General features: G+C 34.1%; 2 protein-coding genes and 1 long non-coding RNA gene across 6 annotated transcripts in view; 1 reads left to right on the plus strand and 2 right to left on the minus strand.

Annotated features, from left to right (window-relative positions):
• The window catches only part of LOC123321548 (neurotrimin-like), a 652,977-nt gene that overhangs the window by 273,594 nt on the left and 362,084 nt on the right, over window positions 1-17,299 (minus strand). The gene's annotated exons all lie outside the window — the stretch shown is intronic.
• LOC123321547 lies at window positions 334-7,974 on the plus strand. The gene is made up of 5 exons (XM_044909210.1): window positions 334-619; window positions 725-810; window positions 2,672-3,121; window positions 4,933-6,626; window positions 7,282-7,974. The coding sequence occupies exons 1-5, from the start codon at window positions 580-582 to the stop codon at window positions 7,820-7,822; spliced, it is 2,811 nt and encodes a 936-aa protein (XP_044765145.1). The 5' UTR covers window positions 334-579; the 3' UTR covers window positions 7,823-7,974.
• On the minus strand, window positions 16,759-17,284 carry LOC123321554. The gene is made up of 2 exons (XR_006538884.1): window positions 16,944-17,284; window positions 16,759-16,886 (listed from the first exon to the last, which is right to left on the minus strand). It is a non-coding gene; the product is annotated as an uncharacterized LOC123321554 (long non-coding RNA).

Below are 17,299 nucleotides of genomic sequence, written 5' to 3' on the forward strand. Positions count from 1 at the left end.
GAAGTCGTCCTACAGCAGTAAAGCCACAAGATCTAAGCGATCGGAATCTCTCACACCATTGTAAATATAATTCATTGTTTTTGTTAAAAATCATGAATATAATTATAAAAAAACAACAAGAGCTAACTTCGACTTTTTATTTATCGTGCGTTTATACCTTGGCTACGAAGATGAAATATATATATATATATATATATATTTGTCCAATAGACGTTTCCAGTCCCGATACGTTTCTCAGGCGACCTGAGACCCACATGATCCGAAAGTTTTTTTTGAGTATATATGTCAAAATAAGGTTAATGAGAAATATAACTCTTTAGGCACACTTAGAGGGGAAAAGATTTTTCTCATTCAAAAAAGTAGCATATGTGATAATATTTTACGGACCCGAAACATTGCACAAACTTTCCATTCCCACATATACTTCAACGGACAATATGGCCAACGTTTTCGATCCCAGCGCTGTTGTCAGCTTGGCGGGACTCGTAGCGACAATTCCGCTATATAAAATGGCGCGAAAAAGTAGGTGTTCCGATAGAAATCTTAATATGTATAAGTGCGTCCACAAGTCTAGCCGTAATGTCTTCACGAAGCAAACTCATAATGAAAATGGCAATAGGTATGTATATGAGATATTTGTTTTTGTAATTATTTTCATTTTCAATTTCATGTTGACAGTATAAATTAAATGAACAATCCAACCAAAAATCATATATATCTTCAGGTACTGACATGGGGAGAAGGGATGAAAATGGGAATTGGGGGATGCAGCATTGTCCTGAGAGAAGTAATCCTGGTATTGAAAAAAATGTAAGTACTTCACGACAATCCTCTTTGATTTACTCATATCAATCCTCATTCTCGAAGGCATAAGAATACTGTTAGGTAACGCTTTGTTCACTCAATTTCAAAGACGGAAATGAAATGGAATGAAAAATCAATGCATATTTTTTTGATAAGCACTCGAATTTCCTTTGCCAAATCTGCATATTTTTCACAATATTCCATTATTTTGGATGGAATATCTCCTTAACGGCTCGGGTACAGAAAATTTTCAAGATTTGAAATAATTAATAAAACAGTAGCTTACATGCGATCAGACTGGTTATGTACCAGTTGAATATTCGTTTATTTAGTAAACTGCCTCCGAAGAAAAAACGAATTGCATTTCTAATTCCGTCAGGATAAGCATTGTGCTTAGAATTTATAAGACCCAATGATTCTTAGTTGAAATCGCTTTTTCTCCTCAGATAATGCTGTCCGAGAGTTCGTGTAATTGTTAGAAATATCGAATTCTCTGATCTGCGGTTGGTTATTCGACGGTGGAAATAGTATATTATTTCATAAGGGGAAAAAATGTCACTTTTCATGGCGTGCATGTGTTTGCCCGCCTAACGTAGTGTTATTGTCTTTCAAAAAGAAATTCAAAATAATCTGGATATTCACAATTTTCTAATATTCTGAAATTTCTTTCGGTCAATCTGTGATATTCAGAGCTCACTTTACGCCCCATGCTTTCATTTCGAACTGCGATCGATTGATTGATGAGGGAATTCATGGGTTTGATGATGCCTAGGGTATATGATATTATTTTCTGCTTCTGATACATTATTTATGAAAGGTGTTTCAATAAAAGCGAGGTTTATTGAAGAAGGGTTCTCTATTATGTAGCGCAGTATTGAAATATTTCATGATTTGAGATATTCATTATATTTGAAAAGAGAATACGTTTTGAAATCCAATTTCAGAGACTTTTGGTTCTTGCTTACCTCAGAAAACTACACGGTGATTTTCGAAATTCATAGCAATACTGAGATCATTTTATCGAAGCCAAACTTATCGACGGAATTTATTGGAACTTAGGAATGGACATTCATTTAAACATGCTGAGAAACAGTCAGAGAGATATTGAATATCTCAGTATTCCAGGGCCGGAAAACATCATTTTAAGTATTCAGGTTGGAAATACTACTTTGTGTTTCGAATTTCGGATATTTGTTTCGCTTTTATTAAGACAGAAGCTTAATTAATCTTCAATATTTGAATTTATTCACATAAACAGAACTGGGATATCTCGTTTAAGCTGTCAATAAATATGAAACATAATGATCTTCTCAAGAAACTCATTGTATGTGTAACGAATGATAATAATTTCATTTTTCGAACTTTGTCCAATATCAAAAATTCATAAAAATGGAATATTAAATGTGACAACTGACACCTGAAGCTTAATTAAGTTTTAATAGGTGGTACACTACGTTTTGAAGCTTAATTTTGCTTCTTTTCTTAAGGCGGAGCAGTTATTTGAAATTCAAAATACCAATAACAAAGTGATATTTTCACTCTGAACCTTGCGGATTGATGAGTCCGGATCTGATATATCTATTCTCCGAATAGATCTCAGCATATGTCAATATCTTTCCAAGCTTCAATGAATTCAGTCAAAAAGTTTGCTTTTGATGATTGTCTCAGTCCCTCAATTTTAAAATTCACCCTGTAGCTTTCTGGAAAAAGCCAGAAATTAATTTTTCTTAGTCAATCCGCACTCAGCTAGTCGAATTCTATCTCTGATTAGAATATGTATAGTTAATCCTATGTTTAGCACATACGAGTAGTTCGGAGTTGAATAAATGTATAATTGAAAAATTAATTTTTTTTTTTTCGTTTTTAGGATTCCGACGATATAACGTATCGGGAAAAGGTGCTACATTATCTCGAATCTGTTGAAAAGAACAAATGTAGAATTGATGCAGATGAAATCGTGGAACCACAGGAAAACACTGATTATGGTATCAACATAAGTCGTCATGAGGATTCATCAAAACCTGAATGCTCTATTCCTTATTTGGAATTATCGGACGAATCTCCAGTTTTCGATAAAGGTTCATCTGAGTTGACGTTGGTGAAAAAAAAATTGTTTGAGGAGCATCCTCACACACCATTGAAAAAAATTAATATTATTCAGGATATAACGATAAATCCTGTAGAACTAAAAAATTTTGATGTGGAATCTAGAACATCGAAATCATTTAGTTCGATTGATGGCAATTCATTCGAAGTGAACTATCGTTTACCTCCTACGTCGGATTCTGACGAAGATGAACATGCGGCTTCAGCTATTGTGAGTATTATCAGATTTGTTTTTATATACAGGGTGTGGCGTAATTAATAGATAATATGGTACCGGCGGGTAGAGGACGTTGTGGCGGTTCAGAAAAATAAGTTTTTTGTTTAGTAAAATTCCCTCGGTCTCCGAATATTTTACGTCTTCGAAAATTCGAAAACTTTGTCATATTTTTGGGTGGTAAGTTTCCAAATGAAGAAATTTTTTGAACCTCATTCCTGGATAAAAGATGCGCTATCGAATTTGATTTATGATTTCTCGTGCACATGCATAGTTTTTTTCGAACAAAGATCCTACTCAAATTTCCTGTTATGCTTATTTGTTTCTCTATAAGTTCAACCTTACGTGGTAATGAAAAAATAAGATAACCTGTAACTAAACTAGGAAAAAAAATACCTTTTTCATTAAGATTCCAAAATGGTATGAATAGCTGTATTACCAGCATTTAATAAAAAATAAATGATTATTACAATGAGTTAAGGCCTAGTTTAATGTAAACTTTCCTTTCAAAATTCTCATAAACTAAAATGAGACATTCAAGAAAAATAAAGCATCATTTATAAGGTGTAGAGCATGTATCAGAGCTCATGGTGGTCACTTCGAATAACTTTTGTTGAGTCCGATTCAAGAAAGCGATAATTTAAAATTAGTATTTCTTCTCAAATATTGAATGAAATTTAATCTGGGAGGACTCTGCATCTTCTGAAATTCTTTAGGGTTTTCACTCCCAGTCTCTGAAACAAAATCAATTGAAAAATTCAAATAATCGATTTGCTACTGCGTAAATTCTTGCACTAATTTGTCAGGGGCAGTTAAGATAGAAAAAATTGTTGCATGATAATGAATGAACTTAAAAATGATAACTCCTTTCTTTACGTTTCGGAGTTTATATCAGCAAATCGACTATTTCAATTATATTTGATTTTGTTTCAGAGACTGGGAGTGGAAACCCCTTAAGATTATTTTTCTGGTTTTCTTTCATTCCTAAACCCCACAGTGATGAAATCAATTGTTTTGAGTGAATTTTGAGTAATGAAGATAATTTTAGCATTTCGGTTTGAAAGAAAATGCTGAGAATAGATCCTACAACAAATGATTTGAGAAATTTTTTCTGTACTACAAAAGTGTTAAAATTTACATGAATTTACTTGAAATTAACCTAAAAATGATGCTTTCACAAAAAGTGTTCAATGTGCCCACCATGAAATCTAATATATGCTCTACTCCTTCTAATGAACGATTACTCTGTCTCTTTGCATGTCTCATTTCAGTAGCTAAAAATTTCAAGAACAAGGTTTATATGAAACAAGGCATTGACTCTTTGTAATATTCATTTATTCTGTGTTTAATGCTGGTTTAATGCAAGTTCTCAATTACATGGAATTAGGTATGTTTTTTCCTACTTTGGCACTAAGGTAACCATTTAGGTTAGACACAGAAAAAAATAATCGACACACGACATTTGATTTGATCTTTTATTTTTCAAGTACTATGCATGCACCTCAAGAATCAATTACATTCGATAGCGCATTTATTCAGGACAACTATCTAAAAACAGATTGAACAAATTCCTGTATTTGGAATCTTGCCATCAAAAAGAGTGGCAATGGGTGTAAATTTTTTCATTTTCTGAAATCTGGAATATCTCGAAAACCGAGGGACTTTTATTGAATATAAAACATATTTTACTGAACCTTCACAACGTCCTCAACACGCAGGTATCATATTATCCATTCAGTACGCTACACCCTGTATGGGCTACATAGTCATTTTGAGTTCAAAATTATTTCCATCCTTGTTATTTCCAGAGAATGGTGAAATCTGGTGATGCCCTTAATCATAAAAAACCTGAATTCACCGAGTCACAAGCTTCAAGCGAGACGAAAATTAAAAAAGAACAAATAAGCATAAAATATGCATCTACAAAAAAAAATAAACATGACGTACTCTGTCCAATATGTTTCGAAGAAGTTGGGCATTTTTCGAGACATTTGGAAAGAAAACATTATGATGACAATTGTGTTCAAAAAATACTCGGAATGCCTCTTGGTAGTCAGGAAAGAAGGTCAGCTACCAGTGCTCTGAGAAAAAAAGGCAATTTCCTTTTGAAAAATGAAAAAGGGAAACTAAGATCACTACGCTATAATGACCGTGATTTGAATGAAAAAGATTATTATCCTTGTGTTAATTGTTTAGGATTATATAAGAAAACCTATTTATGGAGACACAGAAAAATCTGCAAGGCAAATGCAAACAATGATTACAATAAATCCAATAAACATGTCACAAATGCACAAACGTTTATGGTCACTACAGGAATTCTTGGTAATTTTCTGAATAGAAGTAGAATCAAAACGGAAGTATTCAGTATAATGAGAGCAGACAACATAAGCTTCACTGCGAAATCAGACCCCCTTATTTGCTTATACGGTGAATCATACCTAAACAAGCACAAAAGAAAGCAGATGAATATTGTGGCGTCTAATAGGATGAGGGAAATGGCACGTTTGAAGATTTCACTCATGGAATCAAGTGCAATAACATCTTTGATTGATGTGTTGAAGCCTTTTCATTATGAGCTCATAGTTGCGGCAGCTAAAGTTGTCAGTGGGTATGATCCTGATAGAAAAACATATAAAGCTTCCTCCCTGGCATTGCACTTTGGAACAAATTTGAAATTTTTGTGTGATGTTGCAAAAAAAGCAATCCTCACAAAAAATCCATTGTTTCAGTATGAGGAACAGGAAAGGGAGGATAGATTAAAGCAAATAAGTCTCATCAAAGACATTATTTCCAATCACTGGTGTAATGATGTTTCAAGTTTGGCAAATAAAGTTCTAAATGAGTTCAAAATCAATAAACCAAAGATACTACCTGTGACGGAAGATGTTAAAGCCTTGAATGAATACATCAAGAAAAAAGCCGAAGGAGCATATGAAAATCTGGAAAAAAATCTGAACTCTGCTCTAGACTACAAAGTTTTGGTAGAATGTGTTTTGGTTCAGGTTTTGATTTTCAACAGAAAGAGAGTGGGAGAAGTGCAATTTCTGGAAATTAAATCGTACAGAGCAGAGCCATGCACAGTAAATCAAAACGAATTGATTAATGCTCTCACTGATTTTGAAAAAGCGATGAGTACTGCTTTCAAGCGAGTCGTGGTGTTTGGTAAGGGTTGTAGACCAGTGCCCTTACTGTTTACAAAACGAATGCAGAAATTAATCGATATGATTCTGAGGGTACGGGGGGAAACTGATATTGTTCCGAAGAGCAATCCTTACATGTTCGCTAATCCTGGTTGTTCTGATAGATGGTTGAGTGGACCCAGCGTAATACGAAAGTATGCACATATGTGTGGAGCCAAAAATCCGGAAACCTTAACAAGTACGAGATTTCGGAAGCAAATTGCCACAATCCTTCAAATAATGAATTTTGAAGCTGATGAAATGGAACAAATAGCCAAGTTCATGGGTCACACAGAAAAAACACATAAGGAGTTCTATAGGTGAGTCTTTGCTATCTAACAGAAAATAAATGAAATTTGGTTTTCCATTCCAAAAGATAATCCTCAGTATGCGATAATATGGGTAACAGGTCTCTTTACCGTACACTGAGTCATTCCTTAGTTATAATTTTTTTCTTCAAAGACTTCTTATTCTGCAATTGCAAACAATTGAATTACTCAGTCACCACGCAACGCACTAACGCTTGATTGAAGATTTTCTAGCAAAAATTTTTACATCACTGGTTTTCATGAAAGTAAATGTCAGTTTATAAGAAAAAGGGCTTATTTCAATTTTTCTCAACCCTCTTAAAAAATTAATCCACTTACCAATTCTTGAAACTAATTGCCTGTTTTATAATAATCAGTCTCAAAGTCCCTTTTAAAAGCTTTCTTTCATCGTACTAAAAATGACAGTAAAAGAAATTTCGAGCTTAAAGTGACTTTGAATTTGATTATGAAACTGGACGTTTTCCCAGCAAAAATGACAATAATGAAAGCTTAAGCTTAAAGGAACTTGAATGACGAATTCAAAATTGGACCATCTTTTCATAAAGAACAGTAGCGTAGCAATTTTTTTCGTGAAATTCATACAATACCCTGTATTTGTTATTTTGAATCCCCATATCTATCTACATAAAAAAAATTTTTATTATAGAATGTCCGAGGATGTTTATCAAACTGCGAAAGTTGCAAAGGTGCTCTTATTGCTAAACGATGGAAAGGGTAAGGAGTTTAAAGGAAAGAGCTTAGCCGAGATCGATATAGCAGACGACTTGCTAGAGCTCGAACAAGAAGAAGAGGACAAAGAAGAACAAAATAAAATTGAAGACAAAAAAATGGAATCCAAAAATGAGATGAGAGACGGGATCGTGTCTGAAATGAATGATACAAATACTACAGATATAGTTGAAACATACACAAAATCAGACCAACCGATGGACGATGAAGACACTGATAGTTGTTCTAAGCCAAAAAAGGGGAAAAAAGAAAACCCAAATAAGAAACTGCAACGGCACACATGGTCTCTAGAGGAGAAACAACTGGTCTTGACCTATTTCAGAAAACATATTAGGTCCAAGAGAGCACCTAGAAAAAATGAATGTCTGGAGTTCATTTCGGATAACTCGAACTTCTTTGAAAATGGAGATTGGGTCAGAATTAAAACACTCGTGTATAACACGTATCGACCAAAATAATTTGTGTTTTTTATACTGTTTTTCATAGTCAGGAGAGTATGAGATGAGTCTGTTTTAATATGTTTTTTACTATTTTTTGTTTTTTGAGACTGATATTTTTGTTGAGTTGTTTTTGTGTTTTTTCTGAAAGATTATTTTTGATAAATGATATTTTTTTATAAATATATACACGTTTTAAAATATAAGAATGAAGTTTTTCTAGAATATTAGGACTTCCAACTGAAAAAAACTTTTATCTGTGTAGGAGTAAAAACTCTCCATTGCTTTTGAGCATTGATCTTTTGGCAATGAATGTCAAACAAATTCTGGAAATGAGCTCCTATGAAGTAAACCAAATATAACTGCAATGATGTTCAGGAAATTCAATACGCAAACACGGCTGAGGGTCAAATAGGTGAAAATACAATTTTTATGCCAGTGCTCCTGAAATTAGGTAGACTCACTTCAACGGGCTTGTATAAGTTTCCACACGTGTACTATTAGCAATTTTATAGTTTGAATACGAAAAGAATCCAATAACACCACTTCAATTCTATTCAAAATATTGTCATTGAATATCTCTCATGACGACTGTTCATCATACCGGGATCGTATAAGTTTTCAAATAGTACATTTGAGGTGTATAAATCGAAAAGATGACAAAATAAATTATCAAGCTCTTCAACTGCAGCGTTGCCAAATTTTCGGACTAGATGCGTCGGTCAACTATGCGGATTATACACATCAAGTTGATGTCGCTCGAAGCGCCCTCGCACTGGCCAAACCCTGAAGTTTTCTGTATATAATAACGAGTATAACCGACTTTTCAGACCCACCTGAAAATTCACCCCTAGCATCCCCTAACCCCCCTTATAACGATTCTATGGTCGAACGTTACCAGACCCGGAGCCGGGTCTGACAACGTCACTTTTGGACTGAAAAGTCGGTCGAGTATACCGTTTTGGGTCTGTATATGCGGTCAAACAAATCTATATATATATATATATATATATATATATATATATATATATATATATATATATATATATATATATATATATATATATATATATATATATATGTATGCGCCGAAGCCTCTTTTACTGAACCACCGATACAAATTGTATTGGGACTCAACATTAATAACGGACCGAGGTGTAGCCCATAATCGACCGGATGTAGCGCTGTTCGATGAAGAAAAGAAAACCTGCTTGTTGCTGGACTTTACAATTCCAGCCGATGAGAACTTAGCTAGGGCATACAGTGATAAGATCTCGAAATATGGTGACCTCGCCTATCAACTCCGCGAGATGTACGATTTGAGATCCATTAGTATCCTCCCATTGATAATGTCGGTTAATGGACTGGTTGAGAGGCATTTAGTGGAGAATACGGAAAGATTGGGTTTGGGACGCGAAGTCATCTCTAGCGCCCAAAAACAGGTCATTCTGGGAACGGTGAGAATTGTGCGGAAATTCCTGGAGGCCCCGTAGCTGCAGCATTCTGTCTTGACGCTGCTTCGCGTCCGACAGATGACTAAGCACAAGCCCGCAAAGCGCGGTGATTGAAAAAAAAAAAAAAAAAAAAAAAAAATATATATATATATATATATATATATATATATATATAATATATATATATATATATATATATATATATATATATATATATATATATATATATATATATATATATATATATATATATAATATATATATATATATATATAATATATATATATATATATATATATATATATATATATATATTAGACTGATTCAAAAAAATCGACCTTCTTTTTTTTCGAGAAACACACCCCTTATTATCTTCAGGGCACTGAAAAATGACGTCTGTGAAAATATTAGTCAAAAATCTTATTATTTAGAGGTCGCTCATCGAGGATTTCTATTTTCCCTACTAATAGCAGGGGAAAAAAATTTATTTCTAGTTAAAAAATTCCAGTTCGCAAACCAATGGACGGATTCCATTGAGCGATATATTTTTATGTAGGGAGTTAGGTGCTCTACAAAAACTGCCACTTACAATTTTTCCATAAAACGGCTTTTCGAAAAGTTATTAGAGCTTGAAATTAAATTTTTGTCGAAGTAGCTCTTTTTACTCGGATATCGGGGAGAAATTATTGGAATTTACTTTGAAAATCAGGAAATCGTTCTCGAAACTTACAATTGATATGATTTTATTTAGATTTAAATCATTTATGACATCCCCAAATTGTCAACCTCAACAATTGTTAGGGTGTTAGTGTTTCATACTCTTCAGAATCAAATTATTTAGCATCTCTTATTTCTCATTCACTTGGGTCAGAAAGAATGATTGGTTTTGTGCCCTCTTTCAGATTAGTGTTTAATCTTAAACTCGGTACTTGTCTTCAGTTTCATCCATAATACAATTTTGTGTATTCATTATTTTTGCAAACCCAAAATGGCCGCATTCACAAAATTCTCGCTATATGATTTCATTGGAGAAGACATTATGTAGTGAAAGTAACATATAGATGATAGGATCTTTCTGTTGTTAACAATTCAGCGGAGCGAGTTATTGGTTTAATTGAAGAATGCAATAACTACTAAAAGAAGAATGAAGAATAAACAGTTACAGTTTCTTTTACAATTGATAAACGAACATCGTCATCGTTTTCCGGATGGCAACAAAAAAAAATGAAATTATCTGTTTAGAACATATTATGTATTATAGATGTTGAATATACCAACACCAATATTATTTTTCACAACCCAATGAATGCTTTCTATATGCGACTTATTTCTAATATCATTAAACCTACCAATCCCACAAATATCGAGACATTTGTTGAAAAATTGATAGTTCACTACCTATTTTGTGACAGCGGCTATTTTGGATTTATAAAAATAATGAATACACAAAATTGTATTATGACTGAAACTGAAGACAAGTACTGGGTTTAGGAACAAACACTAATCTGAAAGAGGGCACAAAACCAATCATTCTTTCTGACCCAAGTGAATGAGAAATAATAGATGCTGAATAATTTGATTCTGAAGAGTATAAATTTCTAACTCTCAATTGTTGAGGTTGACTATTTTAGGATGTCATAAATTATTTGAATCTACATAGAATCATATTAATTGTATCTTTCCAGAACTATATTCTGATTTTCCAAGTAAATTCCAATAATTTCCCCCCAATATACGAGTAAAAACAGCTACTTCGACAAAAATTTCATTTCAAGCTCTAATAACTTTTCGAAAAGCCGTTTTATGGAAAAATTATATGAGACAGTTTTTGTAGAGCACCTAACTCCCTACATAAAAATATATCGCTCAATGGAATCCGTCCATTGGTTTGCGAACTGGAATTTTTTAACCAGAAATACATTTTTTTTCCCTGCTATTAGTAGGGAAAATAGAAATCCTCGATGAGCGACCTCTAAATAATAAGATTTTTGACTAATATTTCCACAGACGTCATTTTTCAGTGCCTTGAAGATAATAAGGGGTGTGTTCCTCGAAAAAAAAGAAAGTCGATTTTTTTGAATCAGTCTAATATATATATATTTTTTTTTTTTCCTTAGGTGGGAGAACAAAGCTATAATTTTGTCGATCAATGTTATCTGGAAATTACATGTCGCGAAAGTCCATGGCTGTATTCGGGTTCGAATTTCGGACAGTCCGAGAATTGTTCTAGAACTGCGCAAAACTGTTGTGCCCTAGTATCGAATGCAGCTACGAGCTGTATTCGGGTTCGACTTTAGTCACGATGCCACGCGAACTGCGGTAGTGGGGAGACGCTAGGAGACAGTGATCAGTGCTCTCAAGAGGGGGAGAGACGCGTACGAGTAATAGACAATACAGACATTGCGAGCTTAAGCGGGCCCTTCACGTACAGTTTTTCTTGACTCCCGATGCGATGCTCCCGGCGCGTGATTCCCGGAGCGAAGTGTAGAGATGAAACTACACGTGCATTCCAATACAGCACGCCAAATTCATTAATTCCGATATTTTCATGAGGAGCGGCCTTATATGCATCCAGTTGAATGCTTTTGCAGAAATCAATTAAACAATTTTAAACTCCCTGAAATTTTTGTTGGAATATCTACTGCATTTAATTTTCTATAAGCATGGAAAAATTTATATAATCCAATGAATTCAGTGGAAAAGTTTCCGCCATTAAAAAAAAAGGCGTCTATCTTTGAAAAATATCTTACGAACTGCGAAAAAACCACGAAAGCAATTCTATCCTTGTTTCTTTCGATGTTTTACGATATGACTATCCTCGTTCGAATTGGAGCGGCGCAAGAGTCGTCCCTTCATGTTCGGTTTTTGATGGTTCCTGGAGTCCTTCGCTCCAGGAATTTAGACTGGTTGGAACGTCTCGCGCCGAGTCAGATGCGAGACGATCCAGGAGTGAACATACCCTTCACGTTCGAATTTTGGAATGGAGCGAAGGAGCGTCGCATCGGGAGTCAAGAAAAACTGTACGTGAAGGGCCTGCTTTACGCAAATAGGGACGATAAGTCGTGACGTCATATTTAGGTTGGTACCTTTTAAAATATATCTGTCATTACTTTCCTTTTCCAAACAAACCGGTTTTACAAAGGCGATATTTTCAGAAATGATATTTCTAAAGTATCTACTATATGTAAGTAATTTTAGGTGAGTTTTCTAATTTGGTACTTAATTCTCAACCAACCTTTAAAAAAAAACCCACAGAGATGTTCGTAAATTGATAGGTTATAGCTGTTTCGTTTGATTTTTGCATTTTTATTTCAAAAATTTGTCTTAATGTTCTTAACAGCCATGATTGTTTGAAAAAAAAAATGAATTTATTTCAGTAACTCACTGTTAGATGCAACAAGATTTTCGAAAATGTGTTTATTTCTTCAGTCTTGTAGTTGTCTTCTTAGTGTTATTTCGAGATTTAAAATGGCATCAAAGCACGTTATCAGGCGGCCCGAAGTAATAAACTTCTTCAAAGACAAAGATAAATTAGTGAAGAAAGGGGAAAATGCTGTTGAATCAGGGCATGTGATTAATATGGTGTTCGATAGTGATCTTCATATAGTTCGTGAAAAGGTGCATGAAAGACCGACAATATAATTTTGAGGTATAATATAAACGAATTTATTGCTTCTTAATTAATTTTTTTGTCATAGGATTTAGTGGATGGAGATACTGGCTGCACCTTGTTACCTATATTCTTGTATTGTTTTAATGTTATTATTATTCCTTTATACATGTAGTTCTTTTTATTTTTCAGATAGAATTTGATATTGATTGGTCAGTAAAATCAGGAAAGTGTGACTGCTCACGTGGACAATTACGTTGTCACTACCTGGCAGCATTGCTGCTTTTTGCTCCAGACCACATTTCAGTCAATGATAAGGAGTGTGCTTGGAACAAGTCAAAATAATCACAAGAGAAAAACGTTCAAAAGTTAAGAGATATGTATCCTGCTAAGCCTCACAGGTCAACTGATCGGAATTTAACAGAAGAAGAGATAAAAGTTTTCAAAAACAAGCTTTCTGTTTTTTATGGTGCTGTTCGATTCTTTTGGCTGTTAGCGGATGAAATATCATCAGAAGAAGCATTCATTATTAATGTGGAAGATATTCTATTCAGCCAAGACTATTTAATAGCACATAACAGAACAGACTTTTTTGAAGACAAAATTAAATTGGAGGAAAACGATGCCAACAAACTAGCTGAGCTCACAATTGGACAGTCCGAAAATGCTAAATGGCTGTTGGCTCGGAAAAATCGATTAACGGCAAGCAATTTTGCGGTTGTATTGGCAGCCTGTAGTAGGCAGCGTTATCCTACCAGTCTTTTCAAACGGCTTTCACGTACTTCAATTTCTGTTCATTTTGAAGTAAGAGCTAGTTATTTTTTTCTTTAAATTGATATCTTTATTATTAAGAAAAATTATTTACAGGTGCATATAATCAAGAAAATATCAAAGCCATACAATGGGGGAAGCTTCATGAAAAACAAGGCATCGAAGCTCTGGAGGAAGCACTTGGTGTTGAAGTCATTCCCACTGGACTGTGGTTAGACAAGTGTGGCTTCTTAGGTGCTAGTCCGGATGGATTTATAGGGGAAGATCAACTTGTTGAGGTTAAATGCCCCTATAAATTCAGTCACTGTATTGGAAGGATTGAAAAGTACTCATGACTACATAATACAAGCAGATGGAGATGGATATGTATAGGATAGCTGGCTATCACCGGAAGAAAGAAGGCGCATCTTGTCATATGGACACCGAAGGAGTCATTACTTGGGGTGATTGTTGCAGAGGATTTCAAAGAAAATTTGATAATTTAAAAAGAAGTTTATTTGGAGCACTATGTTCCGTTCATATTAGGAGAAAAATATGTGAACCAATAAATACTACTTAAAAAAATTATTTCAATTATTATTCCTGTGGTGTACATGTTTCATCAAGTTGGCATTTCTGTGATATGCTTACAGCTGGTCTATTGTCAAATTGTTCGATGAAAACAATGCTAAAGGTATGGGATTTCCTACACTAATTGTAAATCGAAGTTCACTCAAATGAAAAGTGGGTACTTCGTAGTTTTTACGATATAAAATCAAGAGAAAATATTGAAATTCATTTTAAAAAGGTAACAATAAAAGAAATAAATATTGATTAGGAGCCCATAACAATATGTAAAAAAATTGCGAAATGTCAATCAATAATTTTTTTTTATCAATTTTATACAATTCTCCTACTTTGCAATTAATGAAAATTGCAAATTGGTGAGTGCAGCACAAACTTTAAATATTTCTATTGAATATGGCATAAAAATTTGAGGAATCGAGTCTAATATGGAAAAACATTTAATCCGCTGTATGGCCCTTTCAACATGAATTCTGGCTCTGGCTATAGTCCTTGTCTGTATGATTTGTTCTGGGGTGAATTGCGCATTTATTAAAAATGTTGGTATGTTCAGGCTGACTCCTTCTGGCAAAATATCGACTATTGAAAAGCCCTTATCAGCTAAAATAAGATCACCAGCCACCATTTTTTTTAAATTGTACAATCTTCTACAATTTTTTTATCCGACGTCGATCCTGCATATAGGTCACTAACAAAGGTTATCACACCATTTGGAGCAACACCATTTGGAGCAACACCATTTGGAGCAACACCATTTGGAGCAACACCAATTGAACCCTTTACAGTGTTCTGGTGTTTATATGAACTGTATGTAGATTCCGTTTCTCTAAGGGAGACGGCTTTATGCACTCAACTTTGGTACAGTCTAGTACAATTCGACAATTAGTAAATGTACTAAAACAAGCTGGCATACACTGTTTGTTCTTAATTCTTGAAGGTATACTTCCCATTAGTTGGAGAAATATAATTTCATGAAGAGCATAAACCCGTGTTGATATTATGTTTGAAACAGTTGCTTGGCTGCAATTAAACCTACAGGCCAAATCATTGTGGAGTCAGTTCAATCTCAGTTTCAGCAGAGTTAACAGTAACTGATCTTTTTTAGGAATGGTGCCTACTGTCCACCCTTGGGTATAATTCAGTGTCAAATTTTCGAACAAGTCATACAGACAATCAAGTATATAGACAGTAGGCAATCCAGTATACATATTCACAAGTTTGTTATCATCCTTTATGATTTCAAAAGAAAACCTGTTCGAGAGATTCTGCAGTTGCCTTTTCAGTGTTTCATTTCCTTTTTTAAAAAAATACAGTTCTGCTTCTTGCAGTCCAGGAAAAATTGGCATTTTTCCATGCTGGGTCTCAGTAGAAACACTTGCACCCGCATTAGATGACCCTGGGAAGGAAGGGTCAACACATACTAGTGAACTACCAGTGAAATATTTCCTATTCCGATCACCCGTTTCAGTGACTGAAATCAGTTCTTCTGCGAGTGGGGCACTTTCTTTTTTTTTGTACTGGGTGTCAGTAAAGTGTGAATTATCACTAGCACTGGATGGCCCTGGTACACCATAGTCTGCACATACTGTTGAATTATCATTATCCTTATTTGTATCATCTGTTATGGAGGATGAAACTTCTACTTCTGCACCTCCTTCTTGAGTGTCCTTGGTTTCGGGGAGATTTCTGTGAGTAATATTTAAATAAATTGAATAATTTGGGCTATCAGTTATATTCTTGAACATTATCTTCTCTTTTTTCTTTCTGGACACTGAAAAGTGAATAGCTTTTTCTCGTTGTGCTTGAATAAGCTTGGCAAGTTGTTCACCATTTATGAAATGGCATGAACAAATCAGTGACCATTGTGTCGGACTTCCGTCCTCCCGTCTGAAATAAATAAAACCATTAACAACACTACCAGTCATAAAATAGAGAAATTCCAAACCTGATTAGTGAAACCCATTTTCGGTGTAAAGTTGGATCTTTTGCGAAACGAAAGAAGAAACATATTTTCCTCTCACTATAGTGGTTGCAGTCAGGAGCAAAGCACATAACCATTTAAAATCTCTCTCACAAAAACAGATACTTAACCTTCAAATCTTTTTCTTTTGAATTATTGCATGAATATGTACCAGAACTTCAAAGAAATTGTATTCAATTTGAAGTTCCTTCAAAGGAGATTCACAAAAAACTTGCAAACTATTTAACTTATTCCTGCTGATCTTTTCATTATGCAAAACGGATCACCTTACGCCAGAATACACACCAATAATGGTTTGTTTGGAAACAGGCAATCATAGAGCAATGTCAAATTGCGACGATGACGTCAGACTTATCGTCCCTATTGTTATCACCAACGAATTAATGTTTAATTCAAATAAAACAGTCCACTTATAAAAACAAATGTTTCATTCAAACACCTAGAAGCATTAATCCCTACAGTACAAAAACCTGAATGACATCAAGGTTATTTCATTATTTCAATACGTACTTATCATAAGAAACAATGTGAAATGAAGTGGAAAAAATTCAAGTGAATGTTTTGGCTACTTCAGGTAAAAGGTATCGACTGTTTTCTTATATTCAGATTGGGGGTTATTTGGGATTGCAGTCAAAAACGAATGGATCACTCTTTATTCTTTATACTCGAGCTTTCGGAATGTGTTCATTCCTTCCTCAGGAGCAGCTACAATTAAAAAACACAATAGATTAAATCGTACAATTAAAACAATTTTTTTCTTACAATGTGAGGTTTTCTCGTTATGGTTATTCGATTCGATTCTTTTACTATGGTAATTAGGAATCCTGTGCCAAATCATAAACTTCACTAATGATAACTTTTGTAAAATGATGGTCCAGATAAACATACATAAATGATGGTACAGACAAACAGAAAAAATCCTTTCATGCATTAGTTAACTTTGATTCTTGGTTATGTCGAAAAATTGCTGACATGTCATGTTGACGTTCATTATTTGTAGTCATAGAATCACAAATTACATTCTTCTTTTTTTATTATTTTTATATTATATTTCTTACAATTTATACTTCCAACATTATTAGAGTTAAAACAATATTCATCTAAAGGGAATCGTGATC

Source organism: Coccinella septempunctata, chromosome X (assembly GCF_907165205.1).
Source record: "Coccinella septempunctata chromosome X, icCocSept1.1, whole genome shotgun sequence".
NCBI classification, from domain to species: domain Eukaryota; kingdom Metazoa; phylum Arthropoda; class Insecta; order Coleoptera; family Coccinellidae; genus Coccinella; species Coccinella septempunctata.

Bases quoted from the DNA above. Each gene is read 5' to 3' on its own strand.
- LOC123321547 (XM_044909210.1), top strand. From the start codon at position 580: ATGTCTTCACGAAGCAAACTCATAATGAAAATGGCAATAG. The intron at 811-2,671 runs GTAAGTACTTCA...TTTCGTTTTTAG, and splicing joins ATCCTGGTATTGAAAAAAAT to GATTCCGACGATATAACGTA. The intron at 6,627-7,281 runs GTGAGTCTTTGC...TTTTTATTATAG, and splicing joins ACACATAAGGAGTTCTATAG to AATGTCCGAGGATGTTTATC.